Source organism: Biomphalaria glabrata, chromosome 9 (assembly GCF_947242115.1).
Source record: "Biomphalaria glabrata chromosome 9, xgBioGlab47.1, whole genome shotgun sequence".
Classification (NCBI taxonomy): Eukaryota; Metazoa; Mollusca; class Gastropoda; family Planorbidae; genus Biomphalaria; species Biomphalaria glabrata.
In genome coordinates, this window is record NC_074719.1 from 18,882,719 (window position 1) to 18,903,069 (window position 20,351).

The window sequence follows — 20,351 nt, forward strand, 5'->3', positions numbered from 1 at the left end:
GGGAAAAACTCCGAATTTGCAATTTTACCTCTCAATAATGTAGAAGTTATTTCCCTTATTCGCTATCAAACAACGTAATTCATTACCAATAATTAATTGACTAATTGGTTAATTTTTTTTATTCATATTCTGTTGCGTACTATAAATATTTTTTTAATGTTTCAACTTGATCCGAGAATGGGTGTGGGAGAAATAACGTCATCAATTATTTAGGGGACGAAACGCTACATATTTAGCCGCATATGTGTATACTGAAGGATTAATTTCCTTTGTTGGTATAAACAATAATTAATATCCAGTATTTAATTGACTCACTGGTTAAAACTTTTTATTGTTTCATGTATTTGTCTATCCGAATGAATAGTGCAGTTTCAACTTGATTTTATAATGGGCTTTGAGAGAAATAACGTGTACACACTTTGTTACCATACAGACAGAGTGAGTTGATATTAGTTTTGTAAATGAAAGACCCTCAGATTAGACAAATCCGCCTAGTGGCAACAGATAACCAGGTGAAAAATCTTCCCGACCATCCAAATATTCATTTAAAATAATAATAATCTTTTTGGTCGGAAATCTTTTGATCGTCCCGTACTTTGCCATTCAAAGGCCATGCTCATGAAGGACTTAGAATTTTCCCACACATTTTACCCACATCAGTCTTTTTTTTTATTTGACGTTGTTGTCACTAGTATCTTTATTCAGAGAAAACAACATTTTAAAATGGCTTCTGAAGTTTCTGTTCATGGCGACGTAGATCACAAAGTTAGCGCTGCTGTTGATGCAAAAAGCCAGTTGTGTGCAAAGCTCAACTACCGCGCCTGTGTCCGACTCCCAGGTGTCTCTGTTCAGAATGATGGCCGGCAGACTGCAGGAGGTGACCACGACAGCGTAGAAGGCACACATGACCAAGAGCATTAGAGTAGTTTGGGAGATCAAGCTCATTCTTGTGTTTCTCTTGTCTCTGTTTCCCTGTCCCCTGAGGCCTAGAATATTGAAAGCAGAGTCGTTTCTTTTCTTATCTACCTTTAAGTGCCCAGGCTTTAAAGTCACTTGACCGCTTTGCAGAGTACTGGTTTTGTTGCCTAAGTTATTGTTCTCTTGCAAGACTTCAGTTCTAGAATCCATTCGACTCAAGTTCATTCTAGGTTTACAGTTAGGAAATGTAACAATTTGAAATAAAGTTTGTTTCCTAGCTATTTGAATCTTAGCTCCGACTGCCATACACAGGATACTGACAAATATAACGGGAATAGGTCCACTTACCATAAAGAAGAAGCCAGATATGGTCTTATAAACATCTGGCCGGTTCAACATTAAGTCGGACCTCATAATATAACCCACACTTTTGTTGTTCACAGGGTCCAGGACGTATTCGAAACGAAATAGCAGCAGAAAGTATATGTTTACAGGTATCCAGGAAATAAACAATATGGCCACAGCGACCTTAGCGCGCCGACAAGTTACCAGGCTTTTTAAATGAAGCGGAAAATAAACTGCAATAAATCTTTCCAAAGAAACAAAAGCCGGAAGTATCATGGACATAAACTTCCCATCCACTTCCATGCCGTTGCAGAACGCGTGCAGGGCGTACAGAGTCATCGATGTGCTATGGGATAAGTAAAATCCGATTCTACCAGTTCTGTCGTAAATGATTTTTGCGACATTGTTGACTCCGACGAGGAAGATCGTATCTGAAACAGCCAGAGCTAGTATGAAGATGTTGTAGCTTCTTTTGAAACCTTGACGTCTGAGGACACAGGCAGTAAGAACATTCCCTACAATCCCCAGCAAAGATATGGCTGGGATGGCCACAAACGTTAGTATGTAGATGAGGGTTTGGACTGTTGCATTGGAGCTACTGAATCTTGTGTAGTAAAAATACTTTGCATCGGGTGTCCACAGTGACAGGGTGACATTCGCCTCTAACGACATTTTCATGATGGTTTAGTAGAGACAAGGAGTTCAATATGTACGTGTACTTGAGATGATTGAGTTATTGAACCATTGCCTTGGCGTTTGCTGTTAGGATAGAATTATAGATTATATACTCTTTAAAGAAACAGTTATTCAAGCGTATTCAAAGTCTTTGGTAGAATGTCTGGAACACCATGAACCAAACATAAGTGAGAACTATTTAATTTGTCACACATTCTTCACATACTTAGAATTAAAAGGACAGAAAGAAGAAGAGAAGACCAGAACACCAGAGAGAAACGAGAGAGAGAGAGAGAGAGACGGACAGACAGAGACAGAGAAAGAGAGAGAGTATGTGTGTGAGAGAGAGAGAGAGAGAGAGATTGAAATAATGCTTAGGTGCTTATTACCACATGGAATCACATTGGGTCTACTTTGCTCGCTCATGACAGTAAGTTATGTTAGGGCTACCTCCTCCTAATGGTGTGCTATTAAAATAAATATTCAACTAATCCACAAGTTCGGAGGATATGTGATCTTTTTTTTTGTAGTACAATCTTTGTGAGTGAGATAAACTCAAATATGCTAAATTATGACCATCAAAGTGTAGATTACATGTAAAATTGTCTGTGTTCTCAGTTCTCATAGTTAAAGTAGTAGACAGATCTGTATATTGACAGATTATGAATGAAGACTCAAATAAGCAGCAGGGCTCCATTTAATAAATTATATTATTTTGCCCCTCTGGAAAATACGATTTTTAACACAGTGTTATACAGACATATCTAGACTGATGATATTTTGGTTTAAAAAAAAGAAATAAAAACTACATTATGTTCCAATAATATTCACAATCATATTTTGTGATAAAAATATGCCCTTTTGGGAATCGAACCCGAGCCTTATTAGTGCGACCTTCTATCAGCTTAACAAACCAGTCATACTACTATGTCTGAAAATTTAGTCTGAAATTTGAGTTATTGATTTGTGCTGTTGATCAGCTTCCATTGTTTGACTTTTGACTTTGCGATCTACAATGCAGAGAATGTGAAGGTTATCTGATTCTATGACCGACAGTTAACTAGGGTGTCATGTGGCCAGCTCAACAACCAACTTTCCACTACTAATGTCAGGTAACCCATCGCAGTTGGGTGGACTCAGGGACGTACTTAACTCTTTTTCTCCGTAATTATTTTTTCCACGTTTTGAAGGAATTCTTCTTTTTGTCCGTTACTATTTCACTCCCCTGTTCTGATTAAGCTTCAATAACTTTGTTGTTAGTGATCAGAAAATGTTTCATTTGGTATAGAATAAAAGGGAAATTCATGCTCTTTTTATATAACAAAAGTTCAAGTTTATAAATTTAAAGATTGAATTAATTGAATGAGGTGAAATCAATGATGTTATCGTCAATTAGGAGAGAAAGAGTTAACATCCTGAAATGAAATATCCAAGTCTTCACCGATATTCAAACCTGAGACCTCTCAATTCAAAAACCAAGCACCTTACCCCTCAGCCACCACGCTCTGACTCTGATTAAAGTGTGAGCTAAAAGTGTGATCTAGATGTTTGAGCTAAAAGTGTGAGCTAAAGTATGAGCTAAAAGTGTGAATTGAAAGAAAAACTTAACCCTAGGTACATTTGAGTAGACATGCTTTAATTTTGCTAATTATTTAAACAAATTCTATTCCTAAACTTATGAGTTGTAGTAGTTTATCCAATTAGAAAAAAAATGACCTTCTAACCAGGTTGAATAAACTTAGCATGAGCTATATTATGGCGTTATCTTTTTAGTTTAATTATGTTCAATATGCCTCCCACAGGTCTCTGAATAATATTCATTTGAAATTCAAAGTTCAGAAAGACAACCGTTATTTAAACGAAACAAACACTAAGCTTACTATGTGGATAAGACTGCCAACTCTTTCACTGACACTGTACAAACAATGGTGTCACTAATAGCCTATTATTATACAGTTATTACATAGTGTTTCTACACGTGACTTTGTTTAAATTCGCCATTTTCGCTCATCAAAAGACTGTTAAAAATTTCTCCTGTATGGAAAGAAAACATCTCTAGATGTACTGTTAATTGTTTTCTTGTTTACACGGCAACATTAGCAGAGTTCTCTTTCATTTCTAACTTGAATTCAGTCAGACGAGAATACAGTGCAACTTTTTAACGTTAGCCCGATGTTTACATTGAACAAACATATCACTCACAAGATTGGTTTCAGTTTTCACGGAATGTTTGCTAGGCGTTGAAATCGATTATCAAATTCCGTGTGTATGTAACAATCTGTTTACAATGCATTTTTTTTCTTGAGTAAACTTGTTAACAGTGACATGAAGGGTCTTGGTTTCAATCTCAAGCCTCCGTGTTATACATTAATGAATTCTTCCCAATTTTACTTTTACCTGAGAATCCCCTAACCAGAACCAGTTTTGTATTTTGTAAGCATTTTGAAAACGTTTAATCAACAAAAAACATGTGATGCGCGATGAGCTCATTTTTGGAAGAAATTATTTGCCACCTTGGAATTCTGACAAAGGAAACAGCCTAGCGACTATTTTTTCTATATATAAACTCTATAGCTTTAAACTAAATAAGAAGATCCTAGATAATTTTTACGGCGCGACTATGCAAAATCTGCTAACATACGGAATAACATCTAAACAGTTACGCTGCCTAAAAAACATTATTAAAAGGGCATCAAAAAATCACACGCACATTACCATATTTAAAGGAACGTTTTGAGCAGAAATGTCTAAGAAAAATCGGAAAATTCTTGGAAGACAACAGCCACCTGGTCCAACATAACTATGTCAAGTCGTCACGAAGTGGGCGACTGCTGTCAATAAAGACAAGAACAGAGTGGTACAAAAACTCGTTGGTACCTTACTTGGTTAGACTTTATTAACACCACCCTTTGATGAAAAAACATGAAAAGGACCAAGATGCCTGTGTGTAGTCGCTGAATGAACTCTTTATATTGTGTCTGTTCTATTTTTGTGTATGTTTCTGTTGTGTTGTCTGTATATGAGAAAAGAGTCCTTGCAATCACAACAAATCTCCATAAGGATCAATAAAGCAGTCTTAGTCTTAGTCTTGAAAACATCTTAAATATTTCCCCCCCCCCTTACATCTCTAACATTCAAAAATCTCGAAAAAGAAAGCTAGGACAAAATTGTACAAATGCTCCTGCTTCCCTAGTGCTATTAGAGCATGGAATGGGTTGCCTGAGTCAGCCAGGAAAACCAATGGCAGAATGTAAGGCGTTGATTGACATGCATGACTAGATAGACCAAGAGGACGTAATCATTTTTATTTAAACTGTATTTTATAAGATAAGAGTAAAACAAGAAAACAATGTGTGCCACTTCGTATTTCTAATAATGTGCACAAGAATTCCCAATTTACACGAGATGCTTTACAATCGTGTTTTCAAAATAATATTTTTATATATGTACACAAAACATACATTTTTAGTTTTAAAAGACTGCACATTAGAAACTATTTCAACAGATTCTCAAATTCACCACTGCTTAGTTTTTTTATTACATTATTCGACATCATAAAACCAACTACTTGTTAAAACATGGCTGCTCTAAAAATCAAAACAATGTGCAATTGGACTGTAGAGACCAAAACAAACTAAAATGCAATATAATGCTAAATGCAATTAAAAATATATGATTATTGAGATTGAGGAGGAATGCAGTATTTCTCACGTGGAGTCCTAGCTGTGACCAACACATTTTGCAACGACTAGCACAGACATAACCGTTGTCCGTCGGTGGTAATGGAAATGTACATAGTGAATGTTACGAAGCAGAATGGCTAAGAACTTTTTTAAGTTGCTGTTTTTATCATGTGATATTCAACTCCAGTAACTGCTAACTCAAGATAATTCGAATTAAGCAATGAAAGTAAGTTTGAAATAACTGAGAGCACGTCACGTTAAAACATCATCGTCACACCTTTCTTTAAACTATGATCTAATAAGTATTACCGTCTGTTTCCCATAATGCAATGTCTCCCGAACTGCGAAGCCTTTTCGAGATTTGCTGTCAAGGGCGGAGAAAAGGCGTTTGTAATTTTTTTTCAAGAACAAATCTGCTTTATTTGTATTCTAAGTAACTTCATATTTCAAAAGCTACGCTGATAATGATAGTATTATCATTGTTTAAAAAATAATAAAAAAATAATTATTAAGAACTACTTCATCTTCTATGTAAGACATTTTAAATCTATACCGTGTAATGTACGTCTCTCTGCTTTAGCGTGACATTAACAGGTCTGATTTAAGACGTCTTGATTAACACGAATATGATCTTACGACGATTAGGCTCATTACAGACACATTTCAATGTCATTTAAATTTTATTATTGCATCACATCCTCTTTTTTATTTTACTTGATCTGAGTGTTGTTGTTTTTTACTTGCATAAGTAGTGCTTTCTAGACCCCAGGTGAATGCATCTCTGCATCTCAGAATACAAAGTGTTTCTAAAAATTGAGATTTGCAAATATTGGAGTAATTTACACTGCTGTCTATTTCGACCCTGCTTAAAAACACTTGATAATAATTAAACATTCTCTCTCTCCTTGCCTGCCATTATCTAATAACATACAGTAACACAGATTCATTTATATTCAATCTTATTCTATAAATCTAGATTTACAATATACCACCGACTTATGAAGAAAACAAAAGACGTGGTGACATCTATACTTTTGAAAAACATTTTCACTTAGCTCTCGCTTTACTGATTCAAGTCTGCTGTGTTAATGGTATATTTTGCAATTACAGGAGATTTACAGGAGCCCCTGGAAAATCAGGAAGCTGCAGAAACCCTGACATTTTATATAACTTATAATGTTTTAATTTGATAATTTACACCTAGAATTAGCGCAGGGTCTATGAAAGTGTGGGCCCAATGCGACCGCAAATGTTGCAGTGGCCTAAGTCCTAAGAATAGTGGTTACATATTAGATCTCTTAGCTGAATCCATAAATGCACTGATATGCTAAACAAAATATTTGAAAAGCCTTTCGTCGACTTTGGTGAGTAGCCTACTGCAAATACATTTGATTGTTTTAACGACTAGCCTAAAAATGTACTCTAGGTCCAGGTAGCTAAACTCTGGGCGGGAAAGTGAAACAATTAATACATTCTTTTAATTATAATGCATATTTTTAAAAAGTTATTTGTCTGCTTACTAATGTGAAGGATATTCTTTTTTTTTAAAGAGAATATTTACAATAAACCACTAAACATAATGAAATATAAATATAAGATTAAGTGCCATGAACAACTTCTGCATTTGACAAGCAACTGGATTGTATTGAGATCTCTTCAGTTGTTTCTTTCAGTGGTCATATGATGCTTGCTGTATTCCTCTATGACATCTCTGCCAATGCGCGATAAAGAACTTAAGAAGTCCGGCGAACAAGAGATTTATCTGCATTAGGTGTGGCCAGAAATGCAGGTCGTAACTGGGCCTGTGCAGTCACGTGACATACTTCACTCATCACTAATCTTCGTAATAAAAGACATAAAAGTCTTTTTTTTATGTTTGTAGTATTCTAAAACTTTCAAGATGTGTAATCAGAAGCCACGTCACGGCACGTGTTTCTTTAACGTTGAAACCTTGAAAGATGTAAGTGTAATTAGCTGTAAGGTGAGACGCTGGCTACTGTTTAATGTTGAAGGGAAATCATTTCCTTTGATGAAAAGCTAAAACTTGTAGAGAACACCGAGCATATTGTTGGAGCTTAAATTTGTAGCAAGTTACCAGGTCTATGCTTTTTCTGCAATGCGCTTTTGAACTTTGGAAAATAAAATCATGAAAATCAGTTGTAGGTGCGGTTCTTTAAAAGTGTTTCTATAATGAAGTCTCGTGAAGGCTGCATGTAATTAACTCGCTAAGTTTTTGGTCTATGACGACATTTCTTACGTGCAATAGATGGGACAAACTTCATACAATCCAGAGAGCGTCACGATAAGATGAAGTCATCTTTTTTTTCCTTTACTTTTCTCTCTGCTAACTATTCTTAAAAAAAACGCAAAACTAAAGCTCATATTACATCATACTACATCATAGGAGTTCGGAAGAACCTTCCTTCAGCGAACAGTACCCGTAAAAAGAAAAAAAGCCGACAGAAAAAGCGACTGGAAGACAACATAAATGAACGGACGGACCTGCCATTGAAAGAGGTTCTCTACAAGGCAAAAGGCAGAGATGAATTGAGAAAGACGGTCAACAAATCTTATGTGGTGCCCCAAAGGTCCATCAGATTAAGGGAGAGGTGTGGTTTTGAACACACAATAGAGCAGACAAACCAAAGTGGGACAAGTTCTTCAATGAAATCTTTTAGCGCACCTGCTTTCGGGAACAAAATAACAAATTTGACTACAACCAAAGATACATGCATTCCAAGAGAAGTACTAGTCCAGGGCGGTACTGCCGTGTGCTTTGTCCCAGGACCATTAGCACACTAGCCACTTCTAGATATGTAAAGAGCACAATATCAACAAGACAGTACTGCCGTGTGCTTTTTCCCAGGACCTTTAGCACACTAGCCACTTCTAGATATGTAAAGAGCACAAGATCAACAAGACGGTACTGCCGTATGCTTTGTCCCAGGACCATTAGCACACTAGCCACCTCTAGATATGTAAAGAGCACAAGATCAACAAGACGGTACTGCCGTATGCTTTGTCCCAGGACCATTAGCACACTAGCCACCTCTAGATATGTAAAGAGCACAAGATCAACAAGACGGTACTGCAACTTGCGCAAAATATCAACCAATAGGTTTCTTTGTAACATAAACAACATTTTGTGTAGACATGAAGTCTCAGCGGTCAACTAAATATTTGTTTTTCGACACAGAGAAAATCAGTATTTTTATTTTCTAATTTTGTTAGACCTACCTTACACTTCATAATAGATTCATTCTTGTAGTTTCAGATAATTGTACATAAAACTTTCAGAGCCATATAGAGGAATTGTGACAACTGAGATCTCTTTTTGTCCTGTCGGGAGAAGCAGAAACTTATTCTATCACTTTGAGACGTCCAAAAGCGATGTCAACTTGTCATAATATAGGGTTTCATTGGAAAACATGTCTCTTTTAAATAAACAAATCTAATGTATTTTCTTTGATACAGTTTCATGATTTGTTTGGATGTCTACACATCAAGTGCAAATAATAAACATTGTAAGTCATCATACACACAGGACATTGTATTAGTGACAAATATTTATATTGTAGGAAACAAAGTACGTTTTTTTTGGTTAATACAAGTTACTGTCCTCAGCACACACAACTAGAATAAGTTGATGTAACAATGTAATCAATTTCATGTAATTTATGATGGATAAAATTGATATCATCATAAATTACATGAAATTGATTTAATCACAAACTAGATCAAGTTGATTTAATCACAAGCTATATCAAGTTGATATAATCACTACTACATTAAGTTGATACCATCATCACTAGATCAAATTGATACCATCATCACCAGATCAAGTTGATACCATCATTACTAGATGAAGTTGATACCATGATCACTAGATCAAATTGATACCATCATCACCAGATCAAGTTGATACCATGATCACTAGATCAAATTGATACCATCATTACTAGATCAAGTTGATACCATGATCACTAGATCAAATTGATACCATCATTACTAGATCAAGTCGATATCATCACTAGATCAAGTTGATACTATCATCACTAGATCAAGTTGATACCATCATTACTAGATCAAGTTGATACCATCATTACTAGATCAAGTTGATACCATCATTACTAGATCAAATTGATACCATCATCACCAGATCAAGCTGATACCATCATCACTAGATCAAATTGATACCATAATCACTAGATCAAATTGATACCATCATCACTAAATCAAATTGATACCATAATCACTAGATCAAATTGATACCATAATCACTAAATCAAGTTGATACCATCATCACCAGATCAAGCTGATACCATCATTACTAAATCAAGTTGATACCATCATCACTAGATCAAATTGATACCATCATCACTAAATCAAGTTGATACCATCATCACTAGATCAAATTGATACCATCATCACTAAATCAAGTTTATACCATTATCACTAGATCAAATTGATACCATCATTACTAGATCAAGTTGATACCATCATCACTAAATCAAATTGATACCATCATCACTAGATCAAATTGATACCATAATCACTAGATCAAATTGATACCATCATCACTAAATCAAGTTGATACCATCATCACTAGATCAAATTGATACCATCATCACTAAATCAAGTTGATACCATCATCACTAAATCAAATTGATACCATCATTACTAGATCAAGCTGATACCATCATCACTAAATCAAATTGATACCATCATCACTAGATCAAATTGATACAATAATCACTAAATCAAATTGATACCATCATCACTAAATCAAGTTGATACCATCATCACTAGATCAAATTGATACCATAATCACTAGATCAAATTGATACCATCATCACCAGATCAAGCTGATACCATCATTACTAAATCAAGTTGATACCATCATCACTAGATCAAATTGATACCATCATTACTAGATCAAGTCTATATCATCATAACTAGATCATGTCGATACCATCATCACTAGATCAAGTCGATACCATCATCCCTAGATCAAGTCGATACCATCATCACTAGATCAAGTCGATACCATCATCACTAGATCAAGTCGATACCATCATTACTAGATCAAATTGATACCATCATCACTAGATCAAGTCGATACCATCATCACTAGATCAAGTCGATACCATCATCACTAGATCAAATTGATACCATCATCACTAGATCAAGTCGATACCATCATCACTAGATCAAGTCGATACCATCATCACTAGATCAAATTGATACCATCATCACTAGATCAAGTCGATACCATCATCACTAGATCAAGTCGATACCATCATCACTAGATCAAGTCGATACCATCATCACTAGATCAAATTGATACCATCATCACTAGATCAAGTTGATACCATCATCACTAGATCAAGTCGATACCATCATCACTAGATCAAGTTGATACCATCATCACTAGATCAAGTTGATACCATCATCACTAGATGAAGTTGATACCATGATCACTAGATCAAATTGATACCATCATTACTAGATCAAATTGATACCATCATTACTAGATCAAGTTGATACCATCATCACTAGATCAAGTCGATACCATCATCACTAGATCAAGTCGATACCATCATTACTAGATCAAGTCGATATCATCATCACTAGATCAAGTCGATATCATCAAGCTGTTATTATCGCCGCCAGCTAGTGATACTATTTTAATTCATAACTAACCACTAATATTTTTTTTTATTTTTTTTTATTAGCACATAACTTACAAATTTGTTATGGCTTGTAATTTATTTGTATAATACATTAAATTAACTTAATGCCAGAAAAAAATATAGTCACAATGTAGAAGAAAAATAAATGCATTTTATTATCATGTGATAAATCTATGAATTACAAAAACACAAATATATACATCATACCTTTTTAATAGAAATGGCAAGATTTAGTCCACAATGCAAGCACATCTCTAAACAAAACACACCCGCCTGTCTTCACAAGTAAAAAATAGAAAGACAAAATACACAGTCCAATGCATATACACAGTACACAAAATACACAGTCCAATGCATATGCACAGTACACAAAATACACTGTCCAATGCATATGCACAGTACACAAAATACACAGTCCAATGCATATGCACAGTACACAAAATACACAGTCCAATGCATATGCACAGTACACAAAATACACAGTCCAATACATATGCACAGTACACAAAATACACAGTCCAATGCATATGCACAATACACAAAATACACAGTCCAATGCATATGCACAGTACACAAAATACACAGTCCAATGCATATTCACAGTACACAAAATACACAGTTCAATGCATTTGCACAGTACACAAAATACACAGTTCAATGCATATTCACAGTACACAACAACGGAGTATGTTGTTTTGGTGTAGTTCTTTGCATATGAGAAATATTTCCCTTGTTAAACCACATCATTCCAAAGATCAGGTAGATAAGATTGGTCTACACTGGTCAATACTGATGACTTATAGTCACTTATAGTAATGGAGGCAATACAAGCGAAATATCCAGAATTATGTCTGACTATAAGTCAGAGACCAGTAAAACTTCTCAGCCACCAATCTCAAAATAAGTCTGAAACCAGACTAGGCAGACATCAAAGCTGGACCATAATCTGTGTGAGTCCAGAATAGGCAGACATTCAAAGCTGAGGTTCACTAGCATTAGAGCCAGGGTGTAAAGTTGGGATAGAATTCACGCCACTTTCTAGCAGGCGTCACTTTCTAGCAGGCGTCACTTTCTTGCAGACGCCACTTTCCAGCAGGCGCCACTTTCCAGCAGGCGTCACTTTCCTGCAGACGCCACTTTCCAGCAGACGCCACTTTCCAGCAGACGCCACTTTCTAGCAGGCGTCACTTTCCAGCAGGCGTCACTTTCCAGCAGGCGCCACTTTCCAGCACGCGCCACTTTCTAGCAGACGCCACTTTCTAGCAGGCGTCACTTTCCTGCAGACGCCACTTTCCAGCAGACGCCACTTTCTAGCAGGCGCCACTTTCCAGCAGGCGTCACTTTCCAGCAGGCGTCACTTTCTAGCAGACGCCACTTTCCAGCAGACGCCACTTTCCAGCAGGCGCCACTTTCCTGCAGACGCCACTTTCCAGCAGGCGTCACTTTCCAGCAGGCGTCACTTTCTAGCAGACGCCACTTTCCAGCAGACGCCACTTTCCAGCAGGCGCCACTTTCCATCAGGCGCCACTTTCCTGCAGACGCCACTTTCCAGCAGGCGCCACTTTCCAGCAGGCGTCACTTTCCTGCAGACGCCACTTTCCAGCAGACGCCACTTTCCAGCAGACGCCACTTTCTAGCAGGCGTCACTTTCTTGCAGACGCCACTTTCCAGCACACGCCACTTTCTAGCAGGCGTCACTTTCCTGCAGACGCCACTTTCCAGCAGACGCCACTTTCTAGCAGGCGCCACTTTCCAGCAGACGCCACTTTCTAGCAGGCGTCACTTTCTTGCAGACGCCACTTTCTAGCAGGCGTCACTTTCTTGCAGACGTCACTTTCTTGCAGACGCCACTTTCTTGCAAACGCCACTTTCTAGCAGGCGTCACTTTCTTGCAGACGCCACTTTCTAGCAGGCGTCACTTTCTAGCAGGCGTCACTTTCTTGCAGACGCCACTTTCCAGCAGACGCAACTTTCTAGCAGACGCCACTTTCTAGCAGACGCCACTATTGCTAGCAGCCCTTACTCGACTTTTTCTTTTCCTTTTTTGTTTGTTGCCATCTCACAAAGTTTATATTTGTGTTCAATGGATATATCCATGCACGTGTACACCACGATGTTCAAAACGAGGCTTCATGTTTCTCTAAATGTCTAGTTCACACAACGAATGGAAGAATTAGAGTCCTTGGGCATAGTTTATGTCACATTACATTAAGAGGAACAAACAATAGATACCCAAGAAAACATTCAATGGAAAGATTCGCCAAAACATAATTGATATAACAACAATTTAATACTATTATTACTACAACGAAAAAAATTAAATTGAGAAGTATAGTGGGAAAAGTTTATTTCTCCGAATGTGTATTGGTTGCTAAGAGATAACCCATGTAATATTGTTTCCCAAAAAGATGACCCATGTAATATTGTTTCCCAAAGAGATGACCCATGTAATATTGTTTCCCAAAGAGATGACCCATGTAATACTGTTTCCCAAAGAGATGACCCATGTAATAGTTTCCCAAAGAGATGACCCATGTAATATTGTTTCCCAAAGAGATGACCCATGTAATATCGTTTCCCAAAGAGATGACCCATGTAATATTGTTTCCCGTTAATTTTGTTTCTTAACTTGAATCATTGCTCAAAGTAAAGCCCCACTGCAATTGTTACTCATTTAAAAACAAATCATTTACTTCCTAATCAAACGTAGACCAGCTATTTCTTTAGTTCGTCCCAAGCCGTACGAATCAATTTGTAAAAGTTCAATCACTCACGTGAGTCACAGTTGAGTAGCACTGGTATATTAAACCGGAAACTTCCCATTAAAGAGCCTGTGTATGTGAACTCTATGTATACGGTCGTTACTAGCAACAAGTTAACAACACACTAACTCAGAGTTTATAGTAGTCAGTATAGAGACCTAGCAATAAGCACTTGGCTTAGACTGATAACGATTTTCCACTGTGCCAGAAATGAACAATTCACTTCATCAAGTGTGTATACGAACGCGTAAAACCTTGAAACGAATAAACACGTAAATGGTTAGATGTAGTCCTTAAGAATGAAATGTACACACACTTTGTGCTTCCTTTGCCAGAAGGTCAATACAACATGTTAGCATGTCAGCTCTCACCTCTCTTGGAATAAGATGTCCTTACATTACTAGAAGAACAGGTCTTGATCCTGTTATCAGAGGCGGCCTTTGGGGAGGACAAATGACATTTATGCTAGGACAAATTGCTCCTTCTATCCTAGTGCCATTAGAGCATAGAATTAGTTGCCTGAGCCAGCTAGGAAAACCAGTGTCTTGGAAGAATTCATGTCATTGCTTAACATGCATGGCTAGATGCTTGATGCGTAGGACGCAATCATCTTCTTTTTTGAAGTAACGTCTGTATTATATAAGATAAGATAAGCCGAAATGCCCTGCTTCTGAGATAGTTATGCGATATGAATATTCTCATTATACAAATATGCGGTCCTCTGCCACGCATTCTAATATGCTGCACCAGTACGCTAGTGACTGATATTCAGTATGTTGTATTCAAGCGAAGACCATTATCCTAAAAAAAGGAAATGTTACTCAATATTGATGAAGACTTCCGGGCAGCAGTTCCAATAACCATGAAAGATACTAGCATGATATTTTGGGTAAGAGTTAGGGTCAGACCCCGCATATGACATTTGCTCAGGCGCCTAGGTGCAGCTTATGTAGCCTCTGCAGTGACATTTGCTCATGCGCCTAGGTGCAGCTAATGTAGCCTCTGCAGTGATATTTGCTCAGGCGCCTAGGTGCAGCTAATGCAGCCTCTGCAGTGATATTAAAATTTGCTAAAGTTACTGGTGTCTAGAACCTAGCAACCATAAAAAAATTGTGTCTGAAAATCGTTTGTGTGTATCATCTTGGAATTTAAAGTATGAGTTAGTTCATTTCACATGCAGTGGCGAAGACTGTGTTATTTCACATGCAGTGGCGAAGACTGTGTTAAAGTCGAGTAATCATCACATTGTGGAAATCTCCTGAATTTTCTTTGGCGAAATTGACGTTGATTGCACTGTTGTCCACGGCAAGACCCAGGACAGTGTCCACTACTAGTTCGTTGCACTTGACATTTTGAGTAGTGAAGAAATTTATTGTCAAGCAACTAAAAAAAAAAAAAGAAAAGAAAAAAAAGTTAGATCTGAATGTCTACATGTGGACCCGAAGTGGTCCACCCAGGCAGGTAAAAAGGCAGGTTTTAATATTATCAGAATGAATTTATATCAAAGACAAATGACAGAAAATAAAGGAGGAAAAAAGGTTAACAGATCTCGTGTGGTGCCCCAGCGGTCCAGCAGACCAATGGATAGTTCAAATTCTATGCTAAGTTGACGTGAACCTGTCCTAACTGATGTCTTATAATGAATATCTAACTGATCTAATGGTTTTGCAAAAAGCCAATCTCTTATTCCTCAAGAATTAAACATTTCCGTAAAAGAAAAATATTTTTTTTTTCTTTGGTTAGGTGTTTCATTGTGGATCTGTAGATGCAGTTCACGCGATAATATGAAAAACTACTTATTAATTGTTGTTTTAAATTATGTCTGACTTATATGTATACTAAATAGATTGTTTGTCATTAAAAAAATATCATTTTTTTAATGTGTAAATATAGTACTTAGTATAACTGAACTTACATAACTTAACAATAAAAATAAAACAAAAATTTGACAAAAAATCTACAACCGTTTGTGTAAACGTATTAAATCTATGGCAAAAGGTAGTCTCCCCTAATAATGAGCTTAAGTGTTTGTTACTATTAATAGTGAATAGTTGTAAAAGTGGTGTATTTTATGAAAAAACTGCTTGAATAAGTAATTTAAAAAATTAGATTTTTCTCTATCAGAAAAGAAAAAAGTAGTCGTTGCATCAGAACTTTGAATTGTCTAAAATATTGTAATGTCGGATTTTCACTATCTTTCTAGTTTACGAGATCTAAACGGGACAGACGGATGGACAGACGGACGGACAGATAGGCCTCACAAAACTAATAGAATCTTTCCTCCTTCGGGGGCCGCTAAAAATCAATAAACTGTTTTTTAAAACACATACTTGTCTTGCGTGTTTATTGTTTTTGTATTTGAATGTCCATATCTTTGTGTAAAGTTATTTTATGTGAGTATATCTTTACATATGATCATAAAAGTATTGTATAGGCCTATTAGTATTGTTATATTAGTAATTTTCATATTGGTATTTATGTAGCATATTAAATTTGTAGTATAGAATATTCGTACACAAATACATATTTTTTACTAGTTTACACGTACATCTTGAAATATGTATCTTGATTAAAGCTGGCACACAAACTTTTTAAAACTCCGAATTTACGTTTTGAGGAGTAACAAGTGGTCCAGGGATTTTTATTTGCGTTGATGTTGCTATGTAAGTAGGCCTACAATATGTGTTTGTAATAACATTGAACATTCTCAACTCATCATTAACAGACTGTTAGTCGTATTGATATCGGTATTCCCCAATGTGGTGTGTTCTCGTAAAGCCATTGAACGAACTATGACACAGTTCGCTGATCTAGATCAGGGATCCCCAACTTTTTTCACTTGGGGGACATAACATTTCCGTAACGCGATTCTCAGTCCGCGTCCCCGCAATAATGGTGTAATCTAATGGGACTTAACCTCTGCGGATTCATTATGCACAATGAACAGGAGTGTGAAGGTGCCGGATATTATCTAGTTACGGTCCAAATATGGCCAGTGGGTCGTAGTTTGAGTATCACTGATCTAGACCACACTAACACTCCTAGATTTTTAAACTAATACATTTTCTAACTTGATTCTAGTTTTCTTCGACGTAAACAGTTTACTAGGGTGGAACGATTTCGTTTCCTCTTTGGTCATGATAAAATCAGGTATGATACAACGATAATAAGGTCGATGATGATCGAAATGTAAATGGATTCCGAGGCCGTATTTTTTTTAAGATTCACACTGAGGCTGAGAATTCTGAAGTGAAACTAAAATTAATTGGAGACTGAGAAATCATCTGTTAAGTTTAACGCTATTTTTTTTTTTAATTATAGAAGAAGATTCGGGGAAAAGGGGGTAGAGGTGCACATTTCTACACTTAGATTGCAAATCTAGCTCATCCATTTCTTAGTAAGAACATAGTCCTAGAGCTAAGAGCTAATTTTTTCATCCAAATCCGTTAGATATTATAGTCCCGGGCTGCTGATAAACAACTAAACCACTGAACTGTACTATATTTTTAACTAATAAAACTTGAAATAACTTCAATAAACTTCTTTTGTGAATAGAACTAAATACACATTTTATTACATTATAGATAAATGCACACACGTAGACTCCATAACACAATGATTGCATATATGATGAATGAAATAATTGATGGTATTGAGCGTATATTTATATCTTTTGCTTTATTTATATTATATATGCCCTTGGTGCATTTGGTGGGGAGAGGTTAAGGTGAATTTTTTCTGCTTTAAAACTCCTTAAAGTATCAGATTAAATATGCTTTTCAGTATACTGGTAGAAGAAGGATCTATTGCTTTAACACATTGGGGGGGGGGTTGAGTTGTTAAATTGAGTTAATTTGTTCGGAAATATTTGTATTATTATATCTTTATAGCACATTTAATCCACACAGATCTAATCCACACAGATCTAATCCACACAACGTAAACACAAGAGGAACTAATTGAGGCAAGCAGAGGAGATCCCTAAAAGGACCGCCTTTGTTACAGCAATGAAAGGATTCCGCAACACTTTTCACCCAAGGCTTATCCCTTTTCTCCAAAGATTATCACCAGATCTGACTCAACAAGATACGATTTCTTACATTTTGAAAGCGTTGTCTCTGACTTCACCGCGGACATCACAGTCGGCGTAGTCTGCTGATTTCTTCTCTTCCTCCGGAAGTTGGATGTACTTCTGAAGCTTCTTCTTCACTTCATCTATGGGAATTTCCTTTGGCGTTATATTTAAGGTTTTAATCTCATCGAAAATCGGATGAGTTCGCAAACATTGCTCCATGGCATTCTGAATGTCGTCCAGAACTTTCTGTGGCACTTGTGAGCTCGCTGCCATTCCAAGTCTACAACTGGAATAAAGTGTCTGGCACAGTGCATTGACAGCTCCAACGTCGGACTTGTCTTTCTTAGTTTTAGCCTTGTCACCGCATGCCATTGTTTGATTGATCATCCCGGTCAGTAGTTTGTCAATATGTACAGTGGCTATTTGAGAATGGCACGTGTTTGACACCAGCTTATGGATGGTTGACATGGTGGATTAGTGGAAATCCACTAGATTTCTGTGGAAAGTAAAAAGACAGTTTGTGCATAAAAGATTATTCTCAACATGTCTATATTTGCAAAACAATAAAAAAAAGGAGTTTGTGTAACACACACACACACTCAAAACAGAAACACTAAGGTGGCCCCTAAGGACCAGTCACATTCATGTATCGTTCTTGGGTGGCCTATATGGACTGGTCGAATTCATCTATTGGGCTACCGTTACGAAGACAAACCTAAATTGCGTTAATAGCATTGGATAGTTATGCCTTCACAAAATACTGATTTCGAATAACAGTCTGCTACATTATAATTTGTTTTCTTCAGTTTTATTTTGCATTTCTTTAAACTGTAAGTTAAATGAATAGTAATTCTTAAGAACAAGTATTTTGAGAAATCAATATGACATTTTCAATTATGTGTAAAATAATGCCTTTGTAGGGATCACCTGAATCAGAATGTAGAACTTAAAATGATAATTTAAATAAAATCAAAACAAAAACATAAATATCTACTTATTTTCATTTTCATAACGCTGGTTTCTCTCCCTGTAAGTAAACTTTTTATCTTCACCAGTCTGCAAACAACTAATTTAGGAGGCCTTATACCTCTACATTATTCTTAAGAATTGCTCTAATTGCATTATCAAAATGTTTTTTTTTTATGGAGTGAAAGCACCACTACCCATACATTAGCACATAACTGTGTCCGTGTGGACGGCTTAGACGTAGAATATTGTTTTATATTTTAAGGTATTTTTCTTATTTTGAATAAGGTTTACTAGTGTGTGCATACAAAATGCATACTTAACTATAAAACCATAATGGTTTGCTTTCAGAAGAGTAGAACTATTGGATCGAACATGACGACGGTGAAATCGAATGTTTGCATAACGATTTCTTTTTGAGACTTCAAAGTGACAGATCGTCGACTCAAAGACAGCAAAGAAAAAAACACAAAAACAACAAAAAACATAAAAATTGAGGACTTCATCTAAGTGGGCCGCTAGAAAATAGGCAAAGTTATTTTCAGGTACAAAATTAAATTTTAAAAATTAATAACAAAATTAATAGTTGCACTAATACTGTAAATGTTTTTTTGTTTTCTTCATTGCATATTTATTGTAGTCAATGACCACTTTATATTTCTATATGTGAACAGATTGATCTACACCAAAGCTTTATTAATGTATATAATAACATTTTTTTTGTAATTCGTAGGTTGTAAGACTACTTGAATAAAAGCTAATCTTTCTGCTATCAATGTGCCTGCCACACAAAGCTGTGATTTGATCAGCGCAAACAATTCGATATATGAGTGTGCGAATTCTGAATAAAGGCATTGAATTGATGATACGAACAACGCTGATCATGATGGTTTATATTAATTTTTTTTTTTATATATTTATGCTGCAAAAACTAATCTAATGTAGCAGTTCTAGTCAAGCAAGAGAACATCTCTGACACATTTACATATACATTTGTTTCCATACAGACCACTGAAAAGAACTAAATATTTCAGCTTTAATTTTGATAGCCGGATATACAATAAGCTGAAGTTAAGTCATTGAAAAAAATTCACAACACAAAACCATGTACAGATTAGAAACAAATTCTTTCTCAACTTACATATGAGTTTGTTACTGCACAAAGCCTGTTAGTTCCAGATCCACGGCTATCATAATAGTTATCTTATGTAAGTTCTTGATTTTTTAGTTAAAA

At 36.2% G+C, this 20,351-nt stretch overlaps 2 protein-coding genes across 3 annotated transcripts in view; one reads left to right on the forward strand and one right to left on the reverse strand.

Moving 5' to 3' along the window:
• LOC106065184 (uncharacterized) overlaps positions 1-18,619 on the reverse strand; it is a 32,744-nt gene extending 14,125 nt beyond the window's left edge. Inside the window, exons 1-2 of one of the 2 annotated variants that reach the window (XM_056041090.1) lie at positions 18,177-18,619; positions 11,446-15,459 (exon numbers count right to left, since the gene is read on the reverse strand). In XM_056041090.1, coding sequence (XP_055897065.1) covers positions 15,300-15,459; positions 18,177-18,619 — 603 coding nt within the window. In that variant the 3' untranslated portion in view covers positions 11,446-15,299. Of the gene's footprint in view, positions 1-11,445; positions 15,460-18,176 lie in introns of those variants that run through there. The other variant, XM_056041091.1, reaches the window with a different exon arrangement.
• The window catches only part of LOC106065185 (uncharacterized), a 58,758-nt gene continuing 56,925 nt past the window's right edge, over positions 18,519-20,351 (forward strand). Inside the window, exons 1-2 of the mRNA XM_056041084.1 lie at positions 18,519-18,656; positions 19,469-19,662. The gene's annotated coding sequence lies outside the window, so the exon portion shown is untranslated. The remainder of the gene's footprint in view (positions 18,657-19,468; positions 19,663-20,351) is intronic.